We start from the raw sequence: 27,611 nt of genomic DNA on the forward strand, positions 1-27,611 counted from the left end.
AACCTCAAAAGAGTCCACGTCTCCAGGAATCATATCTCAACAGCTGAGAGTCCAGATCCTCTTTATGAAACAAAAACTAGAACAAGGGGTTGATTTTTGCCAGACCATAAAATGATATGAATATTTTTATAAGACATTGTACATTCAAATTGGAAATCTTGGCGTCTGATGTTTGTCAAGTTGAGACCTGCTATTGATCCTTTGATTAATCGTTTAGGTTGTTTATATTTTTAAGCTGGGCTGCATAGTGGTGCAGTTGGTCGAGCTGTTTCCTTGCAGCAAGAAGGTCCTGGGTTCGATTCCCGGCCCGGGGTCTTTCTGCATGGAGTTTGCATGTTCTCCCTGTGCATGGGGCCTTTAATGAGACACTAGAAATTTTTACAAAGTAATGCTCAGCTTTCAAATTTTATTTGAATTATATCTTTGTCTAAAATGGTTTTCAGAATATCTCCATTTCACCTCAATTACCTTTGATGTGGAAAATATGAACTTATATGCACATGTCCGATGCAGTTTTCTTATTCAAATAAATAACATGGAAAAGGAGCAACCTCTGTTCCTTAGAAACAGGGAACAACAGTGGAAGCGTTGTTCTAGTGTTGTTCCAACTGGGTCACTCCTCTTGAGCGTTGAGCTAAAACTGTGGGACGGTTAATCGATATCTGAAGAGGACATTGTGCAGCCTAAATGAATCACTGCACACTGTTTAATTTAGGCAATGCCTTTTTCCAATTACGGTTCAGATTCTAAATCTCATTGCAAGTCAATTGGATCTTGGAAGACAGTTGTATTTTTCTCAGTGGTTACTTTGCACCTGAGGCACATTCAGACAGGTCACATGTTTTTCTAACATTACAACACAATAATTATACTCTCTCAATGTGACAGATGGTGTCATGGTATTATGCTGTTCCTAAAGAAAATGAAAATGGCTGCCAGAAGTTCAATCTCTCTGTGCATCTGATCCCAGGTAATTGTTAGCCATTGTTTTGTTTTGTTTTGCCATTTTATCTCGTCTTGTGACTTGCCCAAAAGATTTACGCATGTTTCATTTATGGTTTCTTCAGAAATATTGGATGAGGATAGGAAGACATACAGACTTAGGATAGATGTTTTGTGAGTATTGTTCACACTTCAACTTTTGCTAAAATAATTACCTGATATAAGTTGCCTTGTGGGTCCACATGCAGGTATAAGGACAGGGATCAAGACGCAACCATGTCAATCTTGAACATCGGTCTTCTGACGGGCTTCACTGTTGACACGCAGGATCTTGACTTGGTGACAGATTGAGATATATGAACATAGAAAATGTTACCGTTAAGCATTAGACGCTTTTGATACTCCGAGGTCTGTTTGGTTTATTAGATGATTCAGGCCACGTGTTTATTCGTGTGTACAGTTGTCTAGAGCAGGGGTTTTCAAAGTATGAAAGGGTGAGCCCCCCTTCAAGGAGCACAATGCCTGCTGCGCCCCCCCACCCCCCTGTGGAGGGGGGTGGAGGGGGGTGGATTTGTAAAAACTCCACCTTCAGCCCCGCTCTGGCCAAAACCAGTGATGGCATAGTTACTTTGAAAAAGTAACTTTAATCGGACTACTGATTACTCCTTGAAAAAGTAACTTAGTTAGATTAAAAGTAACTTTTTAGTTACTTTCAGCAGCTGCTAACAACAACACTCCGCCTCCTGTGAAAATCACATTGAGCTTTGCCAAAAGTTAATTGTAAGTTATTTTATAATGGTAACATCAACAATGTGTCTCCACTGATAAGGTTGAACTGAAGAGGAGATTGTACAAAAAATAAAAAACATGAGTAATTTGTGTGGTCCACTGTTGTCTGGAAAACTCTAAGAAGGATTTAAAGCCCCCCTCCCCCCAGCCTCCAGATTCTGCGTTACGCCCCTGAGTTTGATGTCGCAGCGCACAGAGCTCCTCCTGCAGCTCCACAGCTCCGATGGCTGCGACACTTACCGTAATATTAATAATTATAACGGTGCTAACTTGCCATTATAACTATTGCCAACTACGGACACGTTCATTCGTGGCTGTTTTCACGTTTATTGCGCTGTTCATATTGGTCTCGATGTTTGCAGTTTTCTGGAGCGCAACGCGAAGCTCGATGTCATTGAGAGGTAATATATTAACTTGACATTAACAAAGACAAAGCGGGACGGATCATCCGGGAAATGATGAACAGGGAGAGACTGAGTAAAACTACCTTAATGACGGACAAATTCTGGGATTTATTATGAGTCTCTGCTTATTTCCAAGCCCAAATGAGCAACTTCACGTTCAAAAACGAGCCCAAAAAGGCGCAACCCGCCACTCATTAAATCTGCAAGCGACTTTTAAAAAATGAAGCCCAAAGCCGCTTATAATAATCGGACTTGGCGACAGAAACTGAAAATAGTTCCAGTTTTTCCACCAACAAAATGCGCATCTCCCTCCATTGTTTACATTTCTGTTGCGTAGAGACGTCGGTCACTCGACAAGACGAGTAGAGGAAATACGATTAAATAACAAAAGAAGATAGTAACGCAGTAACGCAAAAATGATTTTGATAAGTAACTGTAGTCTAACTACTGGATTTGAAATAGCAACGCGTTAGATTACTCGTTACTGAAAAAAGTGGTCCGACGTCAGTAACGTTACTGACATCACTGGCCAAAACATCCTCTAAGAGGGGAAACATTTCCACTGATCCCCGCTCCACACACGCACCCCACAGTACCAACTTTTTCCTAAATCCACAGAGTTGATCGTGTGCGTAAAAGACGTTTCTCTCACATCAGTAGACAGCAAGCAGATAGCTTTTCCGGTTTACTTTTTCCCTCGCACCGCGCCTCCCCTAAAGTACTCTGGCGCCCCCCAGGGGAGGCGCGCCTCACACTTTGAAAACCGCCGGTCTAGAGGACACGGCCGCACCGTCGCAAGATACGAGATGAACACGGTTCTGTCCGAAAGCAGCTCACTCATCATCTATCTGGACAAGGTAATAATTCACCTTTCTATTTTCTTTTCAGCCAACTCATTTGTTAGTGGCTCCACCATGAATTTTAATCTCTTACCAGGTTTCACACACACGACCAGAGGAGATCAGCTTTAGGATCCATCAGAGGTTAAAAGTTGCCGTTTCACAACCAGCAGCCGTGTCTGTCTATGAGTACTACGACCGTAAGTTTTAGCGGGACAGAATTTAAGAGTTTTTTATCGGAAATGGCATTTATTCCATTTCACTCATGCATTAATGACTAATACACTTTTATTAGACATTTCTTAATGTCTAATGGAGCCTTAACAAATAGAGAGCAGTTGTTTGAATGATTTTTAGAAATCAACCGATATATAATATAATGGAACAGATAAAGTGTCCACCATTTTTATTTTAGATTTTATAATTGGTGTTAAGATACTAACATAATTTTGTTTCCCCACTTTAGAAGCACCGTGTGTGAAATTCTACCATCCAGAGAGGCAGAATATGAAGCTCTGTAAAAACGATGAATGCATCTGTGTAGAAGGTGAGAAAAATATCGTTGTCTTAATTTGAATGACAAATTTGACATTTGCTTTTCTGCCTTCCAATTTGTCCAAATCAGTTAATTTACGTAATAATGTACAAATGAGACTTAAGACTGTAATGAAATTCAGTTAGAGACTGGCTTCAATTTTATTCCAAACATAATCTGCAAGATTACCAGTAGATGCATGTAACCACACACAAATAAAGATCCTTTCTAGAGACTCATCTAATGAATTAGACTATTTTTCAAATGTTGATGTTTTTCAGTAACTCAATTCATTAAGTGAAGCCCAATATGTAGATTAATGACACAGACTGGTTTGTCAAATACTTTGTTTTTGTCTTGCTATAATAATTTTCTCTATTACAGCCAATGGAAACGAGACGTTTAGGATTAGAATGTTACATCAGACCAACAAAAAGATTTTACAAACACAGGATTGTAGGCTGAATGAAAAGCATGTTTAATACCTGCAGAATTTCCAAGTGGTACTTGTAATATGATAAACAAACCTCATCAAAACTAATACTGTGACTTATTGAATATGTCTGTGTCCTGGGTTTATTTGCTGCTGGAGATGCAACAATTATATATATATATATATATATATATATATATATTAGTTGCATTTTGCAGGTTTTGAGATGATTTCTTGTGGTTTTCAATAAAAACAATAAAACCCTGCCATTTTAACAAGTGTTTGTACACTTTAGAAAGCCACTATTCTCATCCTGCATCTCTCAAAATGTTTCAGCGACCTGCAACATGCAGAAGCGTTACAGAAGCAGCACTGATGAGCGCACAGTTAAGATTTGCGAGAGCAGCAGAACAGATTTTGGTAAGAAACAACAAGTGGGCCAGAGGTAGCTCAAATTCCTACCCAACAAAAATACAGCAAGTTTGATTATTCATAACCACCACACTGTCTGCACACAGCCTACAAAGCTACAGTGGAAGAGACTGAGTTTGAGTCGTCTGCAGACTCTTACATAATGCGCATTGTCATGGTTATTAAAGAAGGTGGGTACTTATATTTTCAAAACTTCAAATCATTTCTACAGGGAAGTGGTGACAGTAAGATAAAATATTTACAGACACTGTCTCTGACTGTTATGTCTTTTGTTAAACTTGCTTTTGTGTTGTAAGGAGATAGACTGTAGCTTGTTAGTGTAAAAACCTACTAATTTAAATGTTACTGTAGTACTGTGTCATCTGTCATTGTGATTCTTTCTCATTCTTTTCTATCTTGTTCTACAAACATTTACAATTTGAGCTTATTTGAGTGTTTTGCTTGGATACAGAGATTTAAAAGGCCTAAATGAGAGCTTTTAGGTTAGCTATTGAGTCACTGACAGTGAAGAAGCAGCATATTTCACCTACAGTAATGCCATATTCTCTAAAAATGTGTTTCTTTTTACTTTTCCCTTTTTTGCTCTTATCTGCTTTTGAGCCACAGGACCAACTGATACTAATGTTCAAGGCAAACTGCGCACGTTTCTCAGTCATCAGCACTGCAGACATGCATTAAATCTGGAAAAAGGCAAAACCTACCTGATCATGGGATCATCCAAAGACATTTACAGAGACGACCAGAATCAAATGTGGGTTTCTGAACATTATTGGATAGTCCTCTATAAACGTCCTCTAATTTGCAGCTGCTCATAAGTCCTTGCCACTTCATTCATATTGGTACCAGCAATCCACAGAGAGCTGGGCAACTCACCATTCCACGTATTTCTGTTCTTCTTCCTGTTTAGGTTCCTGTATGTACTCGGGGAGAGGCCCTGGATCGAGTACTGGCCCTCAGACGCAGAGTGCCAGACCGAAGAACATCGATCTACCTGCGAGGGCATGGAGGAGATGATCGATCATTACATCTCTTTTGCTTGCTTGAACTGAAGGAAATAACCGTCCGTTTTTAAATATGCTTCATTTTGCAGTTGTTCAACATCTGCTGACAAGTGTAAAAAGTGACAAGACTCACAACATTATTAAAAATCTCTTGGGTTGTTTCAACTTTAATTCTTGTCTGGAACTGAAATTGTTTTCCACATCTTTCTCTGATTCAGCTCTCATTATACACATAAATTCTTCTTTACTCTCTTAAACATTCTTTAAATACTTTTGGGTCTTTTTCAAAGTGAGGTGATGTGAAGCTATTATTAGGAATTGTTGTCTAAAGTATGAAAGAACATGTCATGTCACTGGGTGCTCCGGAAATTAAATGGTGATTCAGACACAAACAGCCTGTTTTAGCTTTAGTTTCAGTAATTTAAATCCACTCAGAATAAAAATGTTACAGTTCACTTTGCTACAGTGCTTTGTTAGGGTCTTGGTTAATTGGTTAATAATCACAGTGACTGATTAGTCTAAATTAGGTACATTTGTTCTGATCATATTAACGTCTTTATTTATTGCTGTTTCCAAAGATCAAAGTTCAAGTAGCTGGTGAAGCAAACTAAGTAAAAACTGAACAAAACTACTAAAAATATAAAGTAAGGAAATGATGGCTAACACTGACAATGATTAAATAACCGAATATATATACATCAGCAAAGAAATGTGAAACAACTCAGAAACACATAAAGCCAAGCCAAACAGTTTAATTATCTAACTCACTATATTTCCTGTTTCGTTTGCTTTTACGTAAATATTGCAACTTTTTCACCAATACATGTCTGACAGCTTTAGTTACTATTATAAACATATAGACAAATTTCTAGTTTATCAGATTAATCCTTTTTCTTTAAAGATGCAATGCGTCCACGGGCAGCGCAATCCCCTGCACACATAAATTCCCGCCTCACTCTGGAATCAGGCGAATCCTGCAAAAGATCTTATTGAAAAAGAAAACTTATTTCTTTCTACATTTCAAAGAATCTGGAATCGGTGAGAAAAGTGAAGCTCAGGCTTCACTAATCTCAATCTAAGGCAAATCTAATGCTGAAAAAGATATAAGTTAAAAATACTACTCTTGGTGGATTAATTTTATAGAATACATATTTTTAAAAATCTTAACTTCTGTCTTAAAGAATCTGTTCAGGGCAGCGCAATCATGTTGGGTTTTGGCCCGACTGCGTGGGACATCAAAGCACTCCAGTGTTCTTATCCCTTTCATCCATATAGCAGCTCCTTCAGTGGACAGCTGTCTAAAAGCCATTTTCTTGTGTTTCTTGTGGATTTTTAAGTCATAAGAGCACACAATGAAGTGGACACTAGTTTGCATCATTCAATATACTATCAACTATTAACCATGCAATGAAAATATTTGTTAAATCCAATATGGCCGACAGACGAAAAAACATGCCGACCAACCCGGTCCTTCCTTCTCCTGTAGGCGGCTCTTGCAGGTAAAAAAAACATATTTTGATGTCAAGTAACCTCTAAAGAACAATACAACTGATGCAGTTTTCAAATAACAACTTTGTATTTGGAGAAAATTACTATTCATCACCTAAAAGAAGAAATATTAGAAATTTCTTCTTTTTTTTTTTTTTACTGAAAATCTTTTCCCACCTTTATGCCTTAAGAAAATCAAAACAAATTGGGAAAAAAAAACCTTGACACAAAAGGATCATAATTCATGCATGAAAGGGTTAATATATAAATCAATTAAACTGCAAAAGAGTCCTTAGTTGTAGTTTGTCTCTCTAACAGAGTGCCTTTTTTAGTGATCATTACTTGGTTCACCATTTGACAAATTGCAAAAGTCCCACTGCGTGAGCTGGTTAACTGTCTTTCGATTGGACAAAGTAAGAGAGGCAGGAAGAGGACACTGCTGCCTGGAGATAAAAGACGGGCACACCAGCGGTCCGAAGCCACAGCAGAGATGGGATCACTGATGGGAATCTCTGCTCTCCAGCTCCTGCTGGTGGCTTTTTCTTGTTTGACGTCTCAGTCGAGTGCATTTCCTTTGTAAGTATATCTGGAAAACCTTTTCTTTTTTTATATAATTGATACTTGTTCCAAGTTGCTTTTAGATTAAATGAGCCAACGTCTCTTTCTCATTTGACTCTTGATTTGACTCTTTGCTGCAGTTAATAATGTATTCATTGTCTCAGAACCTGTTTTTTTTAGAATTTGTTTATTTTAGAAACTAATTTTGCTTTAGTTCATGGCAAAACGTAGTTGATGTGTGCTTTTACCAAACGCAATATCTTATCCCAACAGTGTTACGTCTGCATAATTTTTTATTGCACTGCCATTGGAAGAGCATTGAAACAAAGATGCTTTGAAAACAGTAAAATTTTAACATTTCCTAAGTTTACCAGATAAAAACTTTACATAAAACAGAAAAGGTGATTTGTAATTACTTAATATTAAAAGTACTGCTTAAACTTTGATTCCATCGTTGTGTCACTCAGATCAAAGTACTGTTTGCGCTAAAATGCCAGTTAATTATCTGCCTATCTCAGGCTTCAGATAAAGCAAATAAAGCAACGACCCATGTCCAGAACTATGATGAAACTTTTCATTGTTCTACCTCTAAATCTAAGTCCAGATAATGTCCATTCCTGAAATGTTGAATGTAAAACATTCATAAAACTCAATTAAGATTTGGTTATAGAATATGTTTTCTTCTAAATTGTAAAATAGCTGCTGGATCTGTTCAACAGAAATGAAAGAATTAATATACATATTTAAAAGGTTGTTCTTTATATAAAGCTTATTGTACAACTTCTACCCTTTTTTTTCTCAACAGGAAAGTTTTGTCCGCCCCCAACTTGTTGCGAGTCGGTACAACAGAAAGCATATTTGTGGAAATTCAAGACTGCGAATCCGAAGCAGATGTTTTTGTTGATATTGCTGCAAGGAGTTTTCCAACAAAAGCAAAACAATTAGCATCGACACGCGTGAGGCTTACAAAAGCAGGAAACTTCCAGAATATGGGAAGAATAACGGTAAAATTATGTCAAGACCCATTGCTAATGCTTAATCTAATATAGAATTTTAAGTACTTTATTGTTACAGAGTTGTCACAAAGTGTTTCACAGTTGACATTCATGTTAGTATAAAAAATAGTTACATTTATTGTCTTTTTATGTATACTAGCGTATATATTTCAGAATTCTGCACTACTCTTATTATACTTACCATTTGTAACGTGTAACATTTTTAAACAACGTGATCTCAGAAACACACTGTAGATTGAAATGAGCTGATTTTTTTAAAATGATCTAACTTTTAATTAACCGGGTTACTGTTGTTTCTCAGATCCCTGCTGATGAGTTTGAAATTGACTCGAAAAGAAAGCAGTACGTTTACCTTCAAGCAGACTTTGGCGACCATTTGCTGGAGAAAGTTGTGCTGGTTTCTTTTGAGCCTGGCTACATTTTCATCCAGACTGACAAAACTATCTACACCCCTAGTAGCAATGGTTAGTATGTCGTGTGCATTATGTGTTTTATCCCCATCCTTCCAAACATGATCATATATTACCGATGGAGTTCTTTAAAAAAGAATGACGTCATAGGTCCATGTCTCTGTCTCTATTCTCCATGTGCATCACGCTTACAAGGAACAAATATAGCGCTGTTTGGAGCGGTTGTTTTGTTGTTGTTTTTTTTTTATCGTTCTGTGTTAGAGCGTCACTGATTAGCACAGCATTCATCGTTTTCAGTGGCGCTGCATCCTGTGGTGTGGACAGGATGCAGGACGGGGCCTTAATGTTGCCTAGCATGCAAATGAAGGCATGTAATTTTATGATATCGCAAAGAAAACTACAAACTATCACTCACAAGGGACGTTTAAAAAAAACAAAAAAAAACAAACAAATGACTTGCGTTGAAAAACCAGTTATCATTGTTAGAAATAAAGACAGTTATTCTCACAGGAAAATGCTTTTTTGCTTTTTCAGCAAACTGAAACATTGTGTAATTGTGGTGAAACATATAAACAAGAGCCTGTCCTCTGTTTGACAGTCAACTACAGATTGTTTGCAATCAGGCCTGGCATGGAACCAGTGGAGAGAGCGTCCCAATCCGAAGCTGATGCTGTGATTAACATTCAGATTGTGGTATTGTACTATCTTTAAAACTAAATATATGAAAACATATCAAAGTTTAAGAAATTGAACATAATACATACAGTACAGACCAAAAGTTTGAACACACTTTCTAACTGAATTCAATTGGAAGGTGTGTCCAAACTTTTGGTCTGTACTGTATACATACTAATTTTGCTAGAAGTACTTCTGTCACATATTTAAATAGAAGAGCATTCTAGTTTTAAGTACAAGTCAGACATACTGTACAATCCTACCCATTGAATTACAATATTATTTTCCAAAATGTCATTTCTTTCAGAAACTTAATTCACCGAGTGAAATACATGATGTAGATGAATTATACAGACTGATATTTAAGTCTTTACTTCTGTTAATAGTGAAGTCTTTCTCCCAACATCTACTAAAAACTCAACATTTAGAATTAGAACATTACATTAGGTTATTAGGGAAGGTTTTCATACAGAAATTTGGCCTTTTGAAAAGCATGTTTAATACCTGCTTGAAGGTTATTTGTTTCAAGAAGCACTTTTAATTTGATAAGTCACCTTTATCACAACTCATATTCTAGCTTATTGTGTAACAGTAATGGATAAAATAACAGTTTTCTTCAGAAATGCTTCGGAAGGAAAGAGTTTTTTACACTGATGATGCCTACAAAGGATTACTAATGCTTATTTGATGTTTCTATTTAGACCCCTGATGGCGCCATTTTACAATCTGACTTATTTGTGATGAATTCACAAATACACTCTGGAACGTATAAACTCGGTGAACTTGTAAGGTAAGCTACATTATGATGCAAGTTGAACATAATCTACTCTGCCTATTGATTGCATATTTTCCTAAAGCCCAGGAATCTGGAAGGTGATTGCAAAGTTCAGCTCCGGCACGCAGAGCTTTGTGTCAGAGTTTGAGGTTAAAGAATACGGTAAGTCTAGGATCGTTAAACTTGTGGCCATCAAAGATGATAAAATGTGCAATGATCATTTCACAGTGCTTCCAAGTTTTGAGGTGGAAGTGAATCCTTTGGAGCCCTGCTTCTATGTGGACAGCGAAGAACTCAAATTCACCATTGAAGCTACGTATGGAAAATTGATTGGTACACATAAGGAGCTTCTTACTCTGTAACTGAAAAGAAGTTGTTTTATTCACGGTTTCAGGTACACGTTTGGTAAAAAAGTGGATGGGTCAGCCTATGTTGTTTTTGGAGTTGTGCACGAAAATCAGAAAAAAAGCATTCCTGATTCTCTCCAGAGAATTTTGGTAAGTTGATTTAGACTTTTCTGGACAAATATTAATTAGGATACAATTAAAATTTTGCTGTGATTTTTTTTTTAACAGTTAGTGGTTTTCCAAAATGGTATATTATTTGGTATTATATTTTATGGCAAAATCTGTTTCATTCCATTTTAGATCACTGAAGGCCAAGGAGAGGCCAAAATAACAAGGGAGAACATCAACACTATCAAAAATGTGAAAAGCCTGGTTGGGGAAACTATATTTATAAAAGCCAGTGTACTGACAGAGAATGGTAAGAATGACAAGAGGAAATGGAAGCTTTTTTAAAAGCATGATCAATATTTGGAGGTATTAGTGATTCACCAATAATAAAACATTAAAAATAGGTGGCGAATTGGTGGAAGTGGAGTTGGGAGGCATCAAGATTGTCACATCGCCTTACATCATCAGCTTTAAGAAAACGCCCAAATATTTCAAACCAGGAGTATCGTTTGATGTAACAGTAAGTAACATCTTTATGTCTCATCAGAAAAATGTGCAAGGCAAGGCAACAGCTCTACCAATACGCCACTGTGCAGCCTGCATTTCTGACACAATAGTAGTAATACCAGTGACAAGCTTGGCCTAAAGCAGGGCTTCTCAATTCCAGTCCTCAGGCCCCCCTGCCTGCATGTTTTAGATGTGCCTCTATACCAGAACAGCTGATTCAAATGATTGCATGACGTCTTCTGCAGCCATCAAGTACTGCAGGAGCATGTTAATCACCCAAAGATTCAATCCAGGTGTGTGGCAGAAGGGAAACACCTAAAACATGCAAGCAGGGGGGCCTGAGGACAGGAATTGAGAAACGCTGGCCTAAAGGGATTGCAGAACTGTCAAAGGATTTTGCATATAACTAAGAGAGTTGAACTGTGTTGAACATTAAAAAACCTAACTGCAAAAGTTCAAACAATGCTTTCAAGTATTTGTTTTCTTTTTTCTTTAACAGATTGAAGTTTTAAATCCTGATGAGAGTCCGGCGAAAGGTGTGACTGTGGTAGTTGATCCTGGGCCAGTTGAGGGTTTAACTGGAGCCAATGGCTTAGCGAGACTTACCATCAATACAGTGGCAAACTTCGGTCCCCTACTTATTACAGTAAGTCATTTGGACCCTTCGTGTCTAATAGCTCTTCTGTAGTGTGAAGTGGAATTGACCTACTTGGCTTTTGGCTTTTTTTGTGAAATAATTTCCTATTTTTTATTTATTTTTTTGTATAAATTCTTATTCAACTCTTTCATGTATTTTTAACTACTTGAAAAAATACAACTGAACTTCGTTTTTTTGTTGTTGTTTTTAAGACAGCAGCTGCTGTGTAGTCTTTTCAAAATCTATGGGTCAATGCTAAAAAATGTTGTTCTTTTAGGACATGAGCCAACTGAAGGTATGCCGGTGGCTTAAAGCGCATTGCTTTAAGTGATAGTTGCTTTAAACTCCTCCATGACCCAAAGCAGTAGGACAGACACAGGCTATCTCTGCCTTGCTGCATTTGGGTCCATTGTCACTCCTACATCATGATAGTCACGCATTTGTTTTATATTTTTGTGGGGAAAAAGCTGCAATAAATGTAGTTTTCTCTTTGTTTTTCTTTTGTGATTTTAATTTTCTGTGGGTGAGAGGGGTGCCGGGTTTGGGGGATTAGGTGAAAATGAGGAAGAATGCAACAGAATCAAGTGTAAGTTATATCTTTGAACAACCAGTATCAATTGACTCAACTAGCTACGACTGGTGGCCCACCTAACATTAGCGTGCTTTGAGCCCAGGTATGGATGTCAGCTACATTTTTGCTGAGAATAAAACTCTGAAGCTGTTTGAATAAATGTGCTGCTATTAGAGAGGTGAGATGAGTGCACATTCAAATTTTCATGTGCATAAACGGAGGGTTTTTGGCTGCTCACTTAAGACGTAAAAGATTTGTAATACAGACAGCGAAACAAGTACAGTATATAACAAGCATAGCTGTGCCCATATTCACAGAAACCAGTGTCTTCTTCCCTATTTCATAATATCACAGATTTACTCTGTCAATTAATTTTTTTTCCTTTTTTTAAATGCTTGTCTAATTTTAGGCAAGGACAAGTGTTTCTCAAATCCCTCCTAGAAGACCAGCATCAGTCAGCATGACGGCCTACCCATATCAAAAAGAAAGCGACAATTACATCCACATAGGTAAGTGAATTCTAGACATATTTAAATAAACTCTGACCATGGTAATATCAGTAGCATAAAAATACATGGGTTTCTACTTCCGTTGATTGTCCCACTTTAACAGCTGAAATCTATGACTACAGGTCTGGACACGACATTCGTGAAATTGGGAACAAACATGAAGTTTAATCTTTATTTTAAAGGCCAGGATAGACATTGTGACATCACATACCTCGTGAGAAATACTCTTTAAATCTATGTCTTGTTAATGGGCATGCTTTCAGAGTCTGATTTCCTTTGCTGTATGGTTAAACTAACCCTTCCCACAGGTCTTCAGCAGAGGCCAGTTGGTCCAGCATAAACGATACAGGAGAGAAAGTCAGTCACTGATCACAATGATTCTTCCAATTACCAAAGAGATGCTGCCATCCTTCCGCCTTGTTGCCTACTACCATCCAAACCCCCAGGAAGTGGTATCTGACTCTGTTTGGGTGGATGTGGAAGACACCTGCATGGGATCGGTGAGAGAAATGTTACATTGCAAGTAAATTCCAGGATTTAATGAATCACGGCTCTAATGGTTTTTTTTCCTCTTTCTTTTTTTTAGTTGACGTTAAGCTCAAACAAAAAAAACTACTTGCCTCGAGAAAAAGGCATGCTTGAGCTTACAGTCACAGGAGATCCAGGGGCAAAAGTGGGTCTGGTTGCAGTTGACAAAGGGGTCTATATTCTAAACAATAAGTACCGTCTGACACAGAAAAAGGCAATTAAATTTTTTTTTTTTCTTTTCCAAGTTTAACATGTTAGATTTCTTTCCTTTGCTTTAAAAAAAAGAGAAGAAAATGACATTCAATATGATTCTATAAGTTTGTATAGACACAGTATTTCCCTACCCTGGTCCTCAAGGCACACTGCCCTGCATGTTTTAGACCAGTGGTTCCCAATTCCAATCCTCAGGGCCCCCCTGCCTGCATGTTTTAGATGTGCCTCTATACCAGAACAGCTGATTCAAATGATTGCTTGACATCTTCTGCAGCCACCAAGTGCTGCAGGAGCCTGTTAATCACCCAAAGATTCAATCCAGGTGTGTGGCAGAAGGCAAACACCTAAAACATGCAAGCAGGGGGGCCTGAGGACTGGAATTGGGAACCACTGTTTTAGATGTTTCCCTCCTTTAATGCACCTGATTCAGATCACTGCAGCTCAGCAGATGTCATCAATTGAAATCAGCCGGGCTGAAGCAAGGACACACATAAAACATGCGGGACAGTGTGTTTTCAGGACCATAGTTGGGGAACACTTTTATTATCACAACACCATTCAAATTTGAAAACTTACCACAAATCCATAGCAATTTCCCACATTGAAATACTTCTGTTCCACATGATCATGTAGAGATGATTCATTTCTAACTTCACATGGGAAAAAAACTATATTTATATATATATTGTAAAATTTGGCTGAAAGCTGAATTCACAATACACTCAAGGGGGAAATCTGTCACAGGAATCAGGTAAAATATGCCACACCTTTAATCTGATAAAAATAAATACTCAAACACTGAATTTGTCGATCTTCTGCAACAATGATTTATTAAAATTTTTTTATTATACTACGAAATAATAGTTATCATGATAAAGAGATCAAATAACCAAAATCCCTCAACAATAATTATGGCTACTCAGTTCGAATCAGCAAACAAAAAAACTCAATAATTAAGAGTCTGAAATTTTCTATTTCCTTTTCCCCAAGAGATTATTGTCCACAACAAAGTTCCATATCCTGAAAAATAAACAAAGTCCTGGAAATATTCCCCCGTTCTACTCCAAAGTCCCAATCCAAAATGGAAAAATCCAAACGTCAAAAACCCCTCCCAAAAATGGAGAAAAAAAAAAGAGTGGTACCACCAAAAATCCCCAAAAAGAAAAGTAAAGTCCAGATCTCACCGGGAACGTCTTTCTTTCCCCTCGGTGGTGTCCTCTCGCACTGGCGGCGTCTTCTTGCCCCGGGCGGCGTTTCTTGGGTGCAAACTCTGATCCAGTTCCTGAAATATGATCTGCGGCGGTGGGCGAACTTTTGATCGTTATTTAATGTCTTTTCTTTGATTTTTAAAAGTTCTAAACGTTTATACGAATCAAAACTCCCGCTACACAGATCTAACGGCGAGTGTCTTCCTCTTCGGTTGCGCCTCTCGCGCCGTCGCCCACGCCCTTTTTTAAATCACTAATTACACACACACACACACACACCTGAAAACTTCATGATCCACCCAAATCAGTTACAAACAGTGGAAATTAGAAATATTTTTTAACAATTAAATCACCAATACTGTTCTACAGAACAGTTTAATACGTTTACTTTTTATCGTATTTATTCAGGAAAAACATAGTGGTTATGTTACAATATATATATATATTGATATGAGTAGTTTATACTGATTTTTCTCTGCTGAAAATGACAGGCCAACACGTCTCCCATGCAGCACATATATTTTTTGCAATCATTGCAAAAAACTGCACATTACAGAAGCTACTTAGTGTGTAGTCTGTACATTGCTCCATATATAGTACTGACCAGGTTCACAACACACTTATACTGTAAAACCCAATAATGAAACAGTTGAACTTAAGTCAGTTGCTATTATAACAAACTTTTACAAAAGACTAGTCTGAAATTTTCCACTTCACAACAGATCAACTGCTTTGTGAAGTATGTAAAAACAGGGTCACAACTAGGTGTTCCCACAAAACATTGATCATGAACACGCTTTAAAATAGTTTTTTTCAAAATTTATAGAAGAAGCTGGCTTGTTTAAGAAAAGGGCATCATCACCAGGCTAACAGCCAAACATGTTGTGAAATCATTAAGTGTAAAGATTTTAAACATTTGAATAACCTCTCCTTTGCTCAGATTTGGGATGTGGTTGAGCAGTATGACACAGGCTGCAGTCCAGGTGGTGGGAGCAATAGCATTAATGTGTTCCATGATGCTGGGCTGTTATTTAAGACCAACACAGCTTTTGAGACACCCCACAGAGCAGGTAAGTCATGATCCTGAGGTGTTCGAGTACAAATTTAAAACCTAACTTGGCAGCGAGACTTATTTTGTTCCTCGGTCTATATGTACTCATGTTTTTATTTTTTACTACAGACTCAGACTTTTGTTTGTTACTATGCAATAGCCAGCCCCGCTCTCTCCTCACAACTCCTCGGGGCTGACTACTGACCAGTTCTCTGTCTAACAGGTCCGGAAAATCTCTTAAGACCTGGGTCTTGCCCTGAACAAGAACTATAAGAGATAATCTGTTTAAACCGGTGGCGAAAGGGACTCGTTTAGCTCTAACTACCTCCTATCCAGAAGTTATGACCCTTTTCAGTTAAGAAACAATCAACTGAGTAGCCCTCACAGCGGCATAGCTTCAATAACCACTTCTGTTAACGGTAGTTCCCTTTCTGTCAGAACGGGCACTTGGAACCGGCGAGATTATATTTAGTGACTTAGAGTTAAGTCCCAGGGTCATTATTTACACTCACCAAAGGAAAGTCCGAAGCCGCCACATTTCTGGAATCATGTATACTGGTTTTACCATAAATAGAAGAACTGTGATTCAAATGACTCAATTAATTTCAATGTCCACAAACCTCATCAGAATTTTGAAGTATATGTATTTATTAAGCAAGCTTTAGCAGGGTAAATGACAGCCATATAATTTCATTGGAGATTACACCATTCGAATAAAATCAATATCATTTAGATCAATTTAATCTTTACCTAACAACCTCCCTACACTGTCATCTATCTGTCAAATAAGGCTTTGGGGTGCGGCACAACTCATACCCATTGGTGGAATTGGATCCTGGCAACAGGAATCCTTGTAGTCCTTGGTCAGAGTCTTATTCTTGTGACATAAATCCTCCTTGGAATTGAAACAAAGTGAACTGTCTGTTATATTCCAACTGCACAGCTCTTCATCACTCCAGTGACCTTTGTTCAAATCCCCAAGTCTGTTGCGATGTATTTTGAGATCGTTGGGTCGAGCGCAGAGTGTTGAAATCCAATAAGGAACCAAGGCAGTGGGTCGATGGATCCCATCCCTTTGCTCCGGCGTGAAGTACTCCTTGAACCCCTTGGTTCCAGGGTGTGGTCCTCTGCTGGTCTTCTTGCTGCACTTGTGTCGAGTCTCAGCGCCGGGGACGAAGAACATCGTATCACCTCGTTCTCATGGTTTTATACTTTTCTCCCTCTCCATGGGAGTGTCCCGAGAGAGAGAGAGAGAGAGAGAAAAAGAACATTGTGCGCAACTTCATGATTGCGCAACCAGGCCCCAACCATCAACTCAGGCCTCCGCCCTGGTGACTGTTGAAGATTGTGAAATAATTCACTTGTGACCTGGTCACGTCGGACAACGACTCCTTCTTTCGAGAACTCATCTGATTCTGAGCAGGCAGCTGCATCCTCTAAACTCACACTCTCAGCCTGAAATTTGCTGAACTCGCAAATTTGTTGAACTTGCACCCACACCCTGACCTTACTTCTCCTTATGATTCTATAATACAGTTAAACATTTAATCAATCAAGTTTCCTTTATATTATTATCAATTCATTGCATTCCAAAAATCATAGGTTATTTAGTTTTGGTTCATCATCACAATATATTAAAATACAGAGAATACACATTAGTTCATCAACATACAAGGCTGCGGCAGTCTCTCAAGCATTTTATGATCTGTTTTTCTGCATGAGCCTGGACAGATCTCACTCTCACATGCCAGATTTCTTGACACTTTATATAGCTGTTTCTCTCATAGATGAAGCACTTAAAGGAGCTTCTAACAACATAACATCTGGAAAAAAAGCATTTATTTTCTAAAAGCAGTGTTTTAACTGTTAACATGAGAAAGAAGATTTTTAAAAACGGAGTACTGAAAATAATTTACAAGCAGCTTGTTTAAAACTACTGTGCTTAGACATAAGTTAGATAAATCAGACGCATAACAAGATGTAGTTTTTAAGATGCCTTATTACTAAATCCTCATTTAAAAAATATTCATGGGGGGGCGCTAGTGTGCAGTAATGGAGTAGACGTGTTTTGCAGAGCTCCGTGTCACTACCTTCATTTAAAACTTATTTACCGCACCAAATATATTAATTTCTTTTTCACAGAGTGAGTAGCTGGCACTCATCTCTTCAGTTTATTTTAGTTTTGGCATTTCGCATCATGCCTAGGAAAGACGAAGCCCAGAAGTCGACTGCTCAGGCGTGCTCTGCTGTTAGCAACGAGACCATACTAGCCGCCGTCAATAGCCACAAAGATGATCTTTCTAAAGTCTACACACTCGTGGATACTCTCAAGAAATCACTGGAAGGACGTCTGGACTCCATTGAAGCTTGTCTAACAACTCTGCAGACAGAGCACGGTGAGGTTCGGCTCCGTTTGGATGATATGGACTCGGCTTTAACCTCTACCGATGCCCGTGTTTCGGCCCTGGAGTCATCATACAGCGAGCTAGCGGCGGCTAACGGCCTTCTCAAGAAAAAGGTTGACGACTTGGAGGGTCGCTCGCGCAGACAAAACATTCGGATAGTTGGCCTCGGGGAAGGTGTAGAGGGGGTTCGTCCTGCGGAATTTGTTTCGAAATTTATCCCTGAGCTGCTGGGACAGGATAACTTTCCCAAGCCCGTTAAAATTGATAGGGCGCATCGTGCCCTGAGACCAAAGCCACTTCCTAATGAACGTCCTCGGATTATCATCGCCAGGGTCCACAATGACCGCGACGTGATGAACATTCTGCGGTTGAGTCGACAACAATCCCCGCTGATGTACCATGGCCAGAAAGTTTTCATATTTCCAGACTACACAGCAGAGGTTTCAGCGCAGCGCCAGGCTTTTAACACCGTGAGGAAGAGGCTGGTGGAGGCCGGAGCTACGTGTTCCCTGCGTTTTCCTGCCAAGCTGCAAGTGTCTTTAAATGGCACTGTGAAATCCTTCACTTCACCGGCTGATGCAGAGCGGTTTGCCAATTCTTTGTCTCATAATAAATGACTTTGTTAATCATTCTATGCTAGTTAGTTTGCTAGTTCGATTAAGCTTTGGTGCACACTAAATACTTTATACAATTTCTGGAGGTAAACACGGGGTGTTGGGTTTAGATTGCCCACTTGTGATTCTTTTTTTTGCTCTGTTACCCGGCAGCCTCCACTCTAGATTCTGGGATATGCCGCTTTGTTCATGTTGCGGCAAGGGTGAGTTTTGGGGTTTTTGTTTTTACCTTGTTGCTGTTAAGTTGCCTGTGTTTTGTTTTGTTTACCCTGTCAGCTGTTTTTTTTACGTTGTGATAAATGCAGGATAATAGTACTTTTAAGTCGAGCATGAGTCCTATTAATTTTGTTTCCTGGAACTGTAGAGGCCTTGGTAAGGCTCTTAAAAGAGCGAAGGTGTTTTCACACCTAAAATCACTTTCATCTGATATTGTCTTTCTGCAGGAGACTCATATTCATCCAACTGAGCAGAGACGATTGAGATCTTCTTGGGTGTCTCAGGTTTACCAAGCTAATTTTTCTTCCAAGGCTAGAGGGGTTGCAATCCTTATTCGCAAGTCTATCCCATTTATTTTTAACTCAATGACTGCAGATCCAGGGGGGAGGTATGTGCTTGTCACTGGCGAAATTAATTCCATCCCTGTTGCCCTTTTGAATATTTATGCCCCAAATTGTGACTGTCCCGACTTTTTCTGCAAGATATTTGATATTATTGCACAATTTAATAATAGGGACTTGATTATAGGAGGTGACTTCAACTGTTATCTCGACCCAGTGTTGGATAGGTCCTCCAATAAGGTTGCTTCTTCTTTGAAATCAGTGTCTGTTATAAATAATCTAATTAAGTCACTAAACTTAGTTGATATCTGGAGGCTTCAGCATCCTTCCGATCGCAAATACTCTTTTTTTTCCCCTTCCCATGGTAGTTTTACCAGAATTGACCACTTTTTAATTGATTCTAAATTGATTTCACGTACAGTCAGTTCTCTCTATCACGGGATCTTAATTTCAGATCACGCCCCTCTCTTACTTCAGATCCACTTTAATCTTCATGCTCCATCGTTTAACTGGAGGTTTATCCCCCCCATCAATTCGGATCAAGCACTTAAGGACTTCATTTCAGCTAAAATTTCAGATTTTCTTCTTTTTAATGACAAAGGTGATGTGTCTGATTCAGTCTTGTGGGAGTCATTTAAGGTGGTTCTGAGGGCAACATTCTTTCCTATCAGTCTTCTGCCAAAAGGGCCAGATCACAGCGTTTTGCAGATATTCAGGCTGAATTGTCTGCTTTGGAGGACAGGTACCAGAATACAAATGATGAAAATATACTTAATGCCATTCTGAAGATAAAATCTGAATATAACCACATGCTTGGTGAACAAGTTGGTAATTGCATTCGCAAACTTAAACAAAAGCATTTTGAACTGGCGGATAAACCTGATAGATTGCTTTCTAGACAAATAAAAGGCACTCTGGCAGATAGAGCTATTCATAAAATCACTTCTCCTTCTGGCCAACTGTTAACTGATCCTAAACTCATTAATGATGCCTTTTTCAATTATTACAGTGATTTATACACCTCCAAGAGTAGTGCTACCAGCACGGATATTAAAGACTTTCTAAACAATTTAAATGTGCCTGTCCTGGATGAATCCGCCAGGGCATACCTGGACTCCAGTTTTACTATTGAAGAAATTAAATCCGCGATACGTTCTTTATCTCCTGGTAGGGCTTGTGGTCCGGATGGGTTTGGAATTGATTTCTATAAATGTTATTTGGACCAGGTTGCCCCTCTTCTTCTGCGTATGTTGAACTCTTCTTTGGTGGAGGGAGTGTTTCCCCAGAGTTTGTATGATGCTCATATCTGTCTTCTCCCTAAGAAGGGCAGGGATTGCTCTAATGTTGCCTCATACCGTCCTTTAAGCTTACTAAATGGTGACCAAAAAATTATAGCCAAAGTACTAGCTACTCGTTTAAATAAGCATATAGCTCATCTTATCCATCCCGACCAGACTGGCTTTATCCCCAATAGGTATTCCTTTTCAAACACACGTCGACTCTTAAGTGTTATGTACCAGACCAACCTTCCTGCCTCCGCAGTTATTTCACTAGATGCTCAACAGGCATTCGACCAAATTGAATGGGACTATTTGTTTATGGTTCTCCGAAAATTTGGCTTTGGCGATAATTTTATGACTTTATTAAAAATGCTTTACGCTCAGCCAAGATCCTCAGTTCTGACTAATCACGACAGGTCTGCTTCTTTTTTATTGCATCATGAACCAGACAGGGTGTTGTCTTTCTCCATTACTATTTGCACTGGCCATGGAACCCCTTGCTATTTCCATCAGGACCCATCCATTGATCTCTGGCATTGCAGACTATGCTACAGATAGTCCCATTGGTCTGTATGCGGACGATGTTATCCTGACCCTTTCAGACATCACAGTCTCTCTTTCTCCACTTCTTACTCTTATAAATAAATTTGGTAAGCTTTCCGGTTTCACCATTAATTGGGATAAAAGTCTTTTTATGCCTCTTTCAGACGGTCTAAACGCTGCTTTTCTTAGCAATCTGCCATTCAAAGTTTCCACTAGTCATTTTGAGTATCTCGGGATAAATATCACAAAAGACCCTAAACTCCTTTTTAAACATAATTTTTTGGATTTAATCAACAAAATTAAATCCATGGCTGACATGTGGAGGCACCTTCCTCTTTCATTGATTGGTCGCATTAATGCTGTCAAGATGGTGCTCCTTCCGAAATTTATCTATCTTTTTCAGAATATACCCATTTATCTCACTGCTTCCTTTTTTAAGATGATAGACTCTATTATAATCCCTTTTGTCTGGGCTGGTAAACACCCTCGAATATCAAAATCTCACCTACAGAAACCTACTTCGGAGGGGGGCCTAGGCCTTCCTGTTTTTCGATACTATTACTGGGCATGTAATGCCAGATCCTGGGTTTTCTGGACTCAGCTCTGTCCGAGGGGTGAATTGGTTGACTCGCTACTACCCAAATGGCCATTGAATGAAAACCTTGCGTTATTGGAGCTGACTTCTTCTTCCTCAGCTGCAGTATTGTTTTCCAATCCGTCTTTGTCCTTTCAGTTGCTGAAGGATAACTTTATACTAAGAAATTCACTCAGGATTCTGAAGCAGTTAAAGAATGTACTGAATCTCCCTGGCTTGTCCATCTATGCCCCGATCTGTCAGAATTCAACATTTAAGCCAGGTAATATGGATGTAGTTTTTAAGCACTGGTTAAATAAGGGGATAGTTGCTGTTAAGGATTTATACATTAATAATCACTTTGCTTCCTTCACGCAACTACAATCTAAATTTGGTCTTCCGTCTAGTCATTTTTTTAGGTACTTGCAAGCTCGGAACTTTGTAAAACAGCACCTCCCCCACTATGAAACCTTACCGGCACAGCATTGTTTCTTCGAGCTTATAAAAAAGCCCCCTACCTCTAAAAATCTAATTTCTCAGTTTGTTAATCTTTTCAGTTCATCCCCGTCTACTTGGCATATAAAAGAGGCCTGGGCTTCTGATTTACTTGGTGAGATTTCGGACGAGCAATGGGATTTGTCTCTTTCGAGAATTAAGACCTGTTCCATTAACTCTAGACTGCAACTTATTCAATTCAAAGTTATCCATCGGCTGCACTTTTCTAAAACTAAACTCAACAGGCTATTCCCCTGCGTCTCACCAAAATGCGACAAATGTAAATTAGATGATGGGACCCTGGGTCACATGTTTTGCTCCTGTCCTAAACTAATGGACTTCTGGTGCAAGATTTTTGAATTTTATAGCAACGCTTATGACAAGCCTCTCTGTCCGGATAGGCATTTGATCATTTTGGGTTGCTCTAAATCCTCTCTTGCTCTTCCCATGTCCCTACAACAGTCTCTAATGTTTGGTTTAGTGGTAGCAAAGCGGGTTATTCTACGGGAATGGAAATCCTCTACCCTGCCTTGTTTTAAGAAATGGCTTAATGATATGGTGTCCTGTATCTATCTTGAGGAGATTCGATATTCTTTGTCTGACAATCATCATAAGTTCCTGGATGTTTGGGGTCCTTTCAATAGATACATAAAAAATAATAGGCTAAAATAACTGTCGTTTACATCTGGACCTGTTTTTTCTAATAATTTATTTTATTCATTTTCCGTTTCGTCATGTTTATTGTGTTTATAACTTGTTTTCATCTTTTCTTGTTATTCCATATTCCATGGTGGGCTGTTTGATTCAATGTCCTCAGATATGTCTCTTACTTGCTTGGTCTCATGCTCGATAACATTCTACAATCTGATGTACATTTATTTTATCCTCTTATCAGACCCTTTGTTAGCTGACAGTGTTTTGATTGTTCTGTTCTGTGAACTTTTATTTTGATGACTCTGGTTAGTTTTTTTGTTTTGTTTTGTTTTTTGTTTTTTTTATTGTTTTTTTTATTTTTATACTTGTTGTTTTGTCCTCTAATTTGCCTGTTTATTCTTGAAAATCATAAATAAATAAATAAAAAAAAAAAAAAAAAAATATTCATACACTGTGGAGAATAGTTTTGTCCATTTTGTTTAACAGTAAACTTTATCTTGCAATTACAGATTTAAAATGTGAGTCTCATCACCTGCAGAAACGAGCTGCCACCATTTCAGAAGTCATAACCAAACTGGGTAAGTTGTAGCTATTATTCCCTCCTCATTTTAGGTCAGTTGAAATTATGCTCTGCAGATGTTTCTTTTGGTTTAAAACAACAGACAAACAGAAGGAAAAAGTATAACCTTATGAAACTACACAGATAATTGCAACAAGTTCCTCATCAAATATGTAGACTTGAGGACTGGATGGTGCTTCTGCCATGCCTGCAAGGTCCATCGTCCCTTCAAGACCACACTGACGTGTGGTGGTGTTACATGTTAGGCAAGAGAGAGTGGCCCCCTAATGGGGGCAGCTCCACAACTGGTTCCCTCTTATCCAGGAACAAGGGACTCACAACAGAGTGGCTGTCACACTGGGTGAAGGTAGCGATCCTTCTGACAAGAGCTTGAGGCACAGAGACTTGCAGCACCAGCCAGGACTGTAGGAGCCATGCGAGCCCCAGCAGAGCAGCTAGTCTCCCAATCCCAAACCTCCAATGTCTATCTGGGCAAAACCTAAGTTCCTCAACCCAACCGCATCCATACATACCGACTTACCTACCTACCTATATAACTGTCTGCCCATCAAAAGATGAATCGATCGCTTAAAATTTCAAGTTATCTTTTGAAAATTTGAAAATTTTGTGTTCAGGATCAATGTTTTGTAGGAACACCAAGACAACCTTTTAAAAGATATCGTTCCCTTTTTCTTCAATAAACAAACTTCTTGATTGAATTAAAACTATTACAATTTGAAACTTGCCTATGGTTTGAATAGTTTTGGATTTCCCTTTAACTCAATGTCGTATCTATGATGATATAATGCATTAGAGTGTCTGATTTAGTTTCTACATGGGATGATGGATTAATTAGTAGAAGAAATGAGAGTCAGTTTTTTTGTCTCATTGTTACAGTTTGATCTGAAGAACAGTCTGTAATTTAAATGATGGTGCACATCAGGTTGACCATGACACAGAGATTGTCCTGGAATCATAAAAGACATAAAGCATTCTTTGTGTATTGTTGTGTTTCATTGTTTGTTTTGGAAATTTTATCATGTTTTCTCCATATTTTCTTCTCATTAAATCTCACTTTCCCAACAGCGAACACATATAATGAAACTGAAAAGCTGAAAAGAGAGTGCTGTCTGGATGGTATGAAGGACATCCCTGTTGCATACACATGCGAGAGGCGGAGCAATTACATTTTGGACGGCCCAGATTGTGTTACAGCTTTCTTGCGCTGTTGTAATGAGATGCAAAAAGAGCAAGCTAAGCGAAGAGAAGAAATACTTCATTTGGCCCGTAGTAAGTGGGAAAGTGTTTGGGTGGTTTAGTTTTCGCCATAATATTGTTATGTTATCCCCACAGCCGCTCAATAACCGTTTTACCAGTGCTTATTTTTGTGTTCAGGTGAGGTGGATGATTATTACATGAGCAACAAAATAACAACACGGAGCAACTTCCCTGAAAGCTGGCTTTGGTATGATATCACCTTACCTGGATGCCCTCGGGAAAATCCACACTGGTGAGAGTTGCACCAAAAAAAATGTACGCAAGAACAGAAAGTTCCACATTTATTAAAGGGGTTTATGGTTTCTTTACGCCAGTGTCAGCACAAACGTTCGGAAAAAATATGCCTTGCCTGACTCTATCACCACATGGCAGCTGACTGGAATTAGTTTGTCGAACACTCACGGTGAGAACTTAAGCTGTGATTTATTTATTTTTTATCAATAGGTATATATCTCCCTTTCGCTTTCTTTTGTCACAACCTCAATACATTTAGATATGTATTTTACATGACTGAACTGCATTTTATTTATTTCAGTACCTTGTTTGTTTCATCCAGGTTCATTATTAACAAAACAAGCCAAATTCTAGATGTTTCATTCTTGTCACTGGATGCTGTAAATCTCCACATTTGATTTTTTCCTTGCTTTACTTAGCTTTAGATCAGTTTGAATATTTTAATACCAATTTCAGTGTGCATGTTGTTCTGTGGAATAATTCTGTGGTCAGTATAGAACCAAATTCAGGTTTGAGCCTTAAAACGTTTAGTTGCAAATTTGTTTTCCAGGGAATTATAAAACCCTCCACAGGTTCGGCACTGGAGGCTTAGAAAAAAACCTTTTTGAATTATAGTGTCTTTGTCCACCAAAAAGGGATAGAAAAAATGGTTAAAAAAAAAAACATGTAGGCAATGCTAATACATTAACACACATAGCTGGAATCTACTAATGCTTTAAATGCTGTTAAGGTTTACCACTAAAAGCAATTGCATGAGACTTTTGTAAAAAGCATTTTTATATGTTTCACTATGTTGTGACAGTGAAGTATGAGACAGACACTGAAAAAAATGCTCTCCTCTGCCAAATACACTGTTATGTCAGAAACAGCTAATTAGTGCCATGAGGAGGGTTTTACCGCTGTCAATCACCCTAGTGACCCTTCCCCTTGCTCTCTGCTACGCTACGGCTGGCTCACCTCAACAGAGCCTAACCGGTCAGGCTAGTTAGCATGGCCACTGATGACAGCGGATAAACAACTTTCCTGCAATTATAAGTTGTTTCTTCACCATCTGCACACTAAGCAGCACATACACAATCATGATTGAAAGCTCTAAGAGACTCTTCCTGGCTTCTGGTCGCTTCTGACCGGGAGCAGTGCATTTCTGCAGATGGCTGTAGGATCATTGGGAGGAAGAGAAGCTTCATTTTTATTTTATTTTTCTATTATTCACAGACTATCTGTCTCATACTATACTGTCACGACATTAGGAGATATGTAATAAATATAAAAAATACATAAGTCTTTATAAAAGTTACATAATGAAGCTTTAACTAAACATTTTTTTCATGTGCTAAATTAATTCTTCAGTATTACAGGTTGCTGTACAATTTTTCATTCATATATTATCATTTGTTCCAAATTTGTCCTCCCTTCTGTTTTTAAGGTATCTGTGTGGCAGAGCCATTAGAGGTCATTGTCAAAAAAACTTTCTTCATTGACCTCAGGCTACCGTACTCTGCTGTCCACGGAGAGCAACTTGAAATTAAAGCAATTTTACATAACTACAATGATGAATCCTACAGTGTGAGTCCGTCTTGAACTTTACAGCCTAAACATCAAATATGTCACCAAAATATCTATTGGACAGGATAATTTTAGTTTATTTTAAAAATTATTGACAATACATGAGCCACAAAACCATTACCAAATCTAATATACTGGACTGAAAACAGCATAACATTTTTGTTAATTTTGTTCATTACCTATTTGTTGAGACCTCTCCCTTACCATTGGCTTCTTGTTGTCTCTTTTAAGGTACGTGTGGACCTCCTTGAAGAAACAGATGTGTGCAGCGCAGCCTTTAAGCAGCGAAGGTTTCGGCAGGTGGTTAGAGTCGGGGCCGAAACTACACATGCTGTACCATTCATTATTATTCCAATGAAGGAAGGGGAAGTCAAAGTTACGGTCAAAGCAGCTATTATAGATTCAGAGACGAGCCTCTCGGATGGAATTGAGAGAAAACTACGTGTTGTGGTAAGTGAGAAAGATTAATGCGGTTTCTGAGTCTAGGATGCCATATTAGAACTGCTTTTCTCAAACTGTGAAGATGTTCTGTCTCTTAATAGTTTTGCTTTTTATTCAAATTGTTGTTTGGACCACTTTACTATTTTTGCAGCCGAGAGGTGTATTGAAAAAATCCATTAGAAATGTGCTACTTGCCCCTGCCGAGAAAGGTGTTGGTAAGTGTGCCCTCAAAATGAAAGCAATTTAAAAAGCGTACCAATTTTCTCTAATTGAATAAATGTTTCTTTTATTAGGTGGCAGACAAGACGAAACTATAAATAGTGAGATTCCTCAAACAGAGTTTCTTCCAAACACACCTTTGACTACACAAATCTTTGTCACAGGTAAGACACAGTAAACAGGGGAAAAAAAATACAAAGAAAATTACACAGTATT

At 38.5% G+C, this 27,611-nt stretch overlaps 2 protein-coding genes and 1 long non-coding RNA gene across 3 annotated transcripts in view; all 3 read left to right on the top strand.

The window, feature by feature from the left end:
- Window positions 1-472: 472 nt before the first annotated feature.
- LOC122829698 lies at window positions 473-1,406 on the top strand. Its single transcript, XR_006370411.1, has 3 exons — window positions 473-970; window positions 1,068-1,116; window positions 1,191-1,406. It is a non-coding gene; the product is annotated as an uncharacterized LOC122829698 (long non-coding RNA).
- Window positions 1,407-2,910: 1,504 nt separating this feature from the next.
- LOC122829695 (complement C3-like) lies at window positions 2,911-5,546 on the top strand. Its single transcript, XM_044114451.1, has 7 exons — window positions 2,911-2,992; window positions 3,072-3,174; window positions 3,441-3,521; window positions 4,279-4,362; window positions 4,461-4,544; window positions 4,981-5,125; window positions 5,282-5,546. Exons 1-7 carry the CDS (start codon window positions 2,942-2,944, stop codon window positions 5,421-5,423), a joined length of 690 nt encoding a protein of 229 aa, XP_043970386.1. The 5' UTR covers window positions 2,911-2,941; the 3' UTR covers window positions 5,424-5,546.
- Window positions 5,547-7,328: 1,782 nt separating this feature from the next.
- LOC122829688 (complement C3-like) overlaps window positions 7,329-27,611 on the top strand; it is a 32,876-nt gene continuing 12,593 nt past the window's right edge. Inside the window, exons 1-24 of the mRNA XM_044114443.1 lie at window positions 7,329-7,439; window positions 8,227-8,425; window positions 8,739-8,901; window positions 9,446-9,540; window positions 10,224-10,312; window positions 10,380-10,459; window positions 10,526-10,613; window positions 10,692-10,794; window positions 10,945-11,062; window positions 11,157-11,272; window positions 11,759-11,905; window positions 12,877-12,976; window positions 13,099-13,190; window positions 13,285-13,476; window positions 13,563-13,718; window positions 15,866-15,995; window positions 23,608-23,676; window positions 24,744-24,947; window positions 25,053-25,167; window positions 25,250-25,338; window positions 26,596-26,735; window positions 26,967-27,185; window positions 27,328-27,391; window positions 27,470-27,559. Of these exons, the coding sequence (XP_043970378.1) occupies window positions 7,354-7,439; window positions 8,227-8,425; window positions 8,739-8,901; window positions 9,446-9,540; window positions 10,224-10,312; window positions 10,380-10,459; window positions 10,526-10,613; window positions 10,692-10,794; window positions 10,945-11,062; window positions 11,157-11,272; window positions 11,759-11,905; window positions 12,877-12,976; window positions 13,099-13,190; window positions 13,285-13,476; window positions 13,563-13,718; window positions 15,866-15,995; window positions 23,608-23,676; window positions 24,744-24,947; window positions 25,053-25,167; window positions 25,250-25,338; window positions 26,596-26,735; window positions 26,967-27,185; window positions 27,328-27,391; window positions 27,470-27,559 (2,944 nt within the window). The 5' untranslated portion in view covers window positions 7,329-7,353. The remainder of the gene's footprint in view (window positions 7,440-8,226; window positions 8,426-8,738; window positions 8,902-9,445; window positions 9,541-10,223; window positions 10,313-10,379; window positions 10,460-10,525; window positions 10,614-10,691; window positions 10,795-10,944; window positions 11,063-11,156; window positions 11,273-11,758; window positions 11,906-12,876; window positions 12,977-13,098; window positions 13,191-13,284; window positions 13,477-13,562; window positions 13,719-15,865; window positions 15,996-23,607; window positions 23,677-24,743; window positions 24,948-25,052; window positions 25,168-25,249; window positions 25,339-26,595; window positions 26,736-26,966; window positions 27,186-27,327; window positions 27,392-27,469; window positions 27,560-27,611) is intronic.

Source organism: Gambusia affinis, linkage group LG04 (genome assembly GCF_019740435.1).
Source record: "Gambusia affinis linkage group LG04, SWU_Gaff_1.0, whole genome shotgun sequence".
NCBI lineage: Eukaryota > Metazoa > Chordata > Actinopteri > Cyprinodontiformes > Poeciliidae > Gambusia > Gambusia affinis.

Bases quoted from the DNA above. Each gene is read 5' to 3' on its own strand.
- LOC122829695 (XM_044114451.1), top strand. From the start codon at position 2,942: ATGAACACGGTTCTGTCCGAAAGCAGCTCACTCATCATCTATCTGGAC. The intron at 2,993-3,071 runs GTAATAATTCAC...ATCTCTTACCAG, and splicing joins TCATCATCTATCTGGACAAG to GTTTCACACACACGACCAGA. The intron at 4,545-4,980 runs GTGGGTACTTAT...TTTGAGCCACAG, and splicing joins TGTCATGGTTATTAAAGAAG to GACCAACTGATACTAATGTT.